The sequence below is a fragment of the Neolamprologus brichardi genome, chromosome 4 (genome assembly GCF_056152115.1).
Source record: "Neolamprologus brichardi isolate AB-2024 chromosome 4, ASM5615211v1, whole genome shotgun sequence".
In the NCBI taxonomy this organism is placed as follows: Eukaryota; Metazoa; Chordata; class Actinopteri; order Cichliformes; family Cichlidae; genus Neolamprologus; species Neolamprologus brichardi.
Genome location: NC_142107.1, coordinates 1,680,185 through 1,684,366, shown reverse-complemented (window position 1 = coordinate 1,684,366; position 4,182 = coordinate 1,680,185). Strand labels below are relative to the sequence as shown.

Here is a 4,182-nt window from a genome sequence, read left to right as displayed (position 1 = left end):
ACTTAAGCGCTGGAGTGATATTTAAAAGTACTCATTCTGAGAGTTGGAGCTGTATATAAGTCATGAAAATAGCGGTGTGATGTTGCATGGTCTGTTTCCCTGCTCACAATTTATATATAACTGTACATATGTAACTGTACACAAAACTGCTGAAATATAGGAAACGTGTACTGATCTCAGTGTACATCCCCTTGAATATAGGTTTCTTGATAATAATAATTACAACAACAAAAAGTCACAGAAAAAGGAGAACTTGTGTGGGCGAGCCCGGTTCTGTTTCCACGTCCAAACGGCAAAAAACAAGTGGAGTTGTTATTGATGGAAATTAAGTATTCAAATACGTGTCAAGTTAAAAGAGAATACGGGCTACCTCTCCAAAACAGCTTGAGGTGAGAGTGCGCGCACAAAACCGCAACCTTACCTCCTAGACTCTTTTGAAGTGGCTTTCGTGAGTACTGAGAGAGAGAAATCGCGTTTTTACGCCCAACTGTCTTGATTATTTGTACGTCACCGAGTGTGTTCACAGGACAGAAATCCCCCTTCGGTTTTCCTGAGACCACTTCGTACACAGCTGCTCTCTCGGCCAGTAGCCACATGGTCAGGAAAGTTTTTCAAGACCTGGTTTCCGTGGAAGCTGAAGATAGTTCGCTACGCACCATTCAACCCACCACCTTATAGCACACACACACACACACACACACACACACACATATATATATATATATATATATATATATATATATATATATATATTTTTTTTTTTTTTTTTTTTTTTTTTTTTTTAAAACCTGTGGTATTTGAAAAGCTTAAAATGTTTAATGATTCATTCACATCCTCTTAACACGGGACTTTTCCCACCTCTCCCTCTCTCTCCATCTTCTGAGATCCTGCTGCCGCGCATATTTGGCCGCTGATGCGTCCCACCAGAATGTTGTCCTTGGCAGCGCGCACAGCCCCATCCATCCACACAGATGCTCCTGCGCGCTTCGGACGCCCACTCTCGCCTACTGCTCTGCCAACCGGCGTGGCATCTTGAGACGCCCCCGGCATTCCTGAAGGTACTAAGTCACTGTCACTTTCCGTCGTGTGCGATCTTTCGATTACACTGACACCTAAAAAATGCTGCAACAACTTTGAGGCTCGAGAGCCACCGATAGTTGGCAAGCGTACGAGTTTAAGAATCTTCATTTATTATATTAAAAAATAACAATATTAAAAAGCACCACGATCACAGCCGTTTTATTACCGCTTCCTGTTATCACGCCAAGCTCTTGTTTAGCTTGTCTGGCTGATAAGAGATAAGAGGATCGCACTTTGCTCTCTTCCCGTTTAAACACTTTATTTTACAATTGCACAATAACCAAAAGGAAATTCCGCCACCCTCACGAAGTTCGCAAATCTTATCGATACGGTATATAGAGGGAGTGAGAAGGAACCTGTTTGCGTTACCTGGGCGGGGGTTCCCAGAAATCCTCCCCTGTGACGAAGTAGTCACCAGTATGCCCATATATGGACAGCCCCTGCGTAATTAGGAAAGGCCTACATACGCAAGCTACGCTCTGTGCGTAAAAACACCGCAACCAGAATGTGCTTGTGTAAGAGTTCCTCACTGGGAGCTATAGTAACTGTTATGGTTACAGTATGGTAGGAAAGAAAACCTCGTTTGCTCTTCCCACTCTTTCCCGCTGCTGCTGTTGTTGTTATTCTAAATTATGTGTAGATGTGTGAAAACAAAAACGCTCAACTCCACCATTTCATTTTTCATTTTTGAGACACTTTACTTAAATATACAACACAAATTATTTTTTTTAAAAAGAGACACTGTAAACATTGGACATCATCAGTTTGTCTGGATCAACCGGACACATGAAATAATTTACACAATGAATAAATGCAGCCAACAAACAAAAAACTAAACAAAATGAAAAAGGAAGATGGTACAAAGTAAAACAAATAATCGTTCCCATTTTCTACCATTAGTAAACCCGACTTATGGGCATGTGCGCCCACTGTGTTGCTCAGTGTCTGCTCAGTCTGGATGCTGCCCTGGATTCTAGGGTTGAATGGTCCTGTGAGGGGTGTCCAGCATCCGGAAGTACCATTACAATCAGTCTTTTCACCCTAAAACAGCCTTCAGTATCGTCCACACCTAGCCCTCGGCCCTGTGATGCTGACTACACACGAGCCGGTAATTCCAGTGCTGCGCATGCAGAACATGACTCCAGTGTTATCACTTTTCAGTCATTTTTTTCTTTTTAGTAGTCTCTGGTGTTTTTAGAACGCCTCCAGCTTGCTCGTGAGCATCAGCTGGCAGCCGCTGCTCACGTGTGTCAGGACCTTCTGTTTGAGCTGAGCCACCTGATCCCGGAGCACCGACGCCGTGTTGGAGAGCCCCGCGTTGTCGTTCTTCAAAACTTTCACCTTCTCCTCCAGCCGGGCGATGCGCTCGAGCTTGCGCCTCCGGCATTTAGTAGCGGCTAGTCGGTTCCTCAGCCTCTTGCGCTCCGCCTTGATCCTCTCCTGGGTCTCCAGGTCAATCGGGGACATCGGAGGCGAGCCGTCGCTGCTGAGGAGGTCGGGCACGGTCTGAGGCTCCTCTTTCAGAGCGACCAGCCGCTGCGGATGGAGTCCGGGGACGGGGAGGCTATGCTGGAAAGCATGCGCGCCGTGCGTCGAGCTCTGCTGGTGGTGGCTCTGCTGGTGCGGCGGCAGGTAGCTGATGGTGGCTGTGGGGTAGCTGGATGATGAAGACAGGTTTGTGTTCGGGCAGTAGGCGTTCAGTGTTGTGTAGATGGGGGGCTCGGGCTGCAAGGCGGAACCGAAGACGCTAGAGGCCGCCGGCGAACACGTCGTAACTCCACCGGCTCCGATGGACACGTTAGGGGGGGGCATCTGGTTCATCTTGTGGAGCTCGTCCAGTGCTTTCACAAAACCCTCAGCGAAGCCCTCCTGCTCATCGGTGATGCCCCGGTTGTAGAAGTACTGGCCCGGGGTGGGAGTGGTGATCACACCGTTACTGTTTTGGATGATGAGCTTCTCGAGCTCTGGGGATGCGAGCTTCAGGGACCCCACGTCTTGCTGGCCCCCGTGGTACAGGTCTGTCTCGGCTCTCAGCTGGGATTTCAGGTTGCGATAGGGCTCTGTCAAGTTCAAATTCATATTCTGCTTTAGCAGTTTGCAGTCGTGCATTGGCGCGTCTGAGTGGCCGTAAGCCGACAGAAAAGAGTCGTCATGATAAAAAGGCTGTTCCATCTTTGTAGACATAAAGTCGTAGGAAAAAAGTGAGCTTACCGGCCGCTTACAGAAACACAGTCTCTGGGTAATCAACAAAAGTCAGTGTCAGCAGAGAGCATGCATCAAATCGGGCACTTGTAGTCTCTCTTAAACAGTGTTTCCAAATTTCAAAAAAAAATGAAAATCACTCGAGGATGGAGAGCAAAGGAAACAAACTAGTGAAAGTCCAGCAAGAGTTCAGTATCAGCGGATTTCAAAAGTCTTTCCCGGAGCCTGTTTGCTGTGTTTTTTTCCTTCAAAATCCTGTGTAACAAAACTTCGTTCTCGCAATTCCTATTTGCCGCTGTGTTTGTCTTGGTGCTTGTTGAGGTGTGTTCAGGCGGGTTCATGTGCGCCGTTTTATATACGGTGCTTCGTTGTCATTGGACAGAGTCTGTGTCTCCGCGCCCATCGAGTGCGTCGTCAAGTGACGCTAATGCCGGGAAGAGGCGACTGTAAACAAGCCTGTAGGCAAGAGAGCGCTCCGAGGAGGGCTCGCAGCGGAGACCAATGTCAGAAATAGAAAAGTCCGATGCATTTATGCACGACTTTGCGCGTTTATGGGCTGAATCAGTGGTTGTTGGGTAAGCGAGGAGGTGAGATTATTCCGTTAGAGCAAGTCGCTGCTTTTATAATTCATTTGTAGGTTCTTTAACGTGTCTTAAAACTGCGTTAAATGCGCCAGTTTGGGTTCATTTTATGTCATTATAGCTTCATGGGATGCCCATTAGTTCACGCGCAATCTGTTGTTGGATCCATTGGGTATGAAATATACAACAAACATCAGCTGTTTACTGCAATCGGTCCCATGGAGGAAGTCGAGACTCCTTATATGGGCACACTGACGTATAAGTTCCTCTTCTGGACAACCGGGAAGCCAGGCCCACTCCAGGCCTCATTCCAGCAGCA

The 4,182-nt window shown here is 47.3% G+C and overlaps 1 protein-coding gene across 1 annotated transcript; it reads right to left on the bottom strand.

Annotated features, from left to right (window-relative positions):
• Positions 1–1,752: 1,752 nt before the first annotated feature.
• junbb (JunB proto-oncogene, AP-1 transcription factor subunit b) lies at positions 1,753–3,595 on the bottom strand. The gene has a single exon (XM_006805081.3). The coding sequence runs from the start codon at positions 3,262–3,264 to the stop codon at positions 2,275–2,277; it is 990 nt and encodes a 329-aa protein (XP_006805144.1). The 5' UTR covers positions 3,265–3,595; the 3' UTR covers positions 1,753–2,274.
• Between the last annotated feature and the right edge of the window lie 587 nt (positions 3,596–4,182).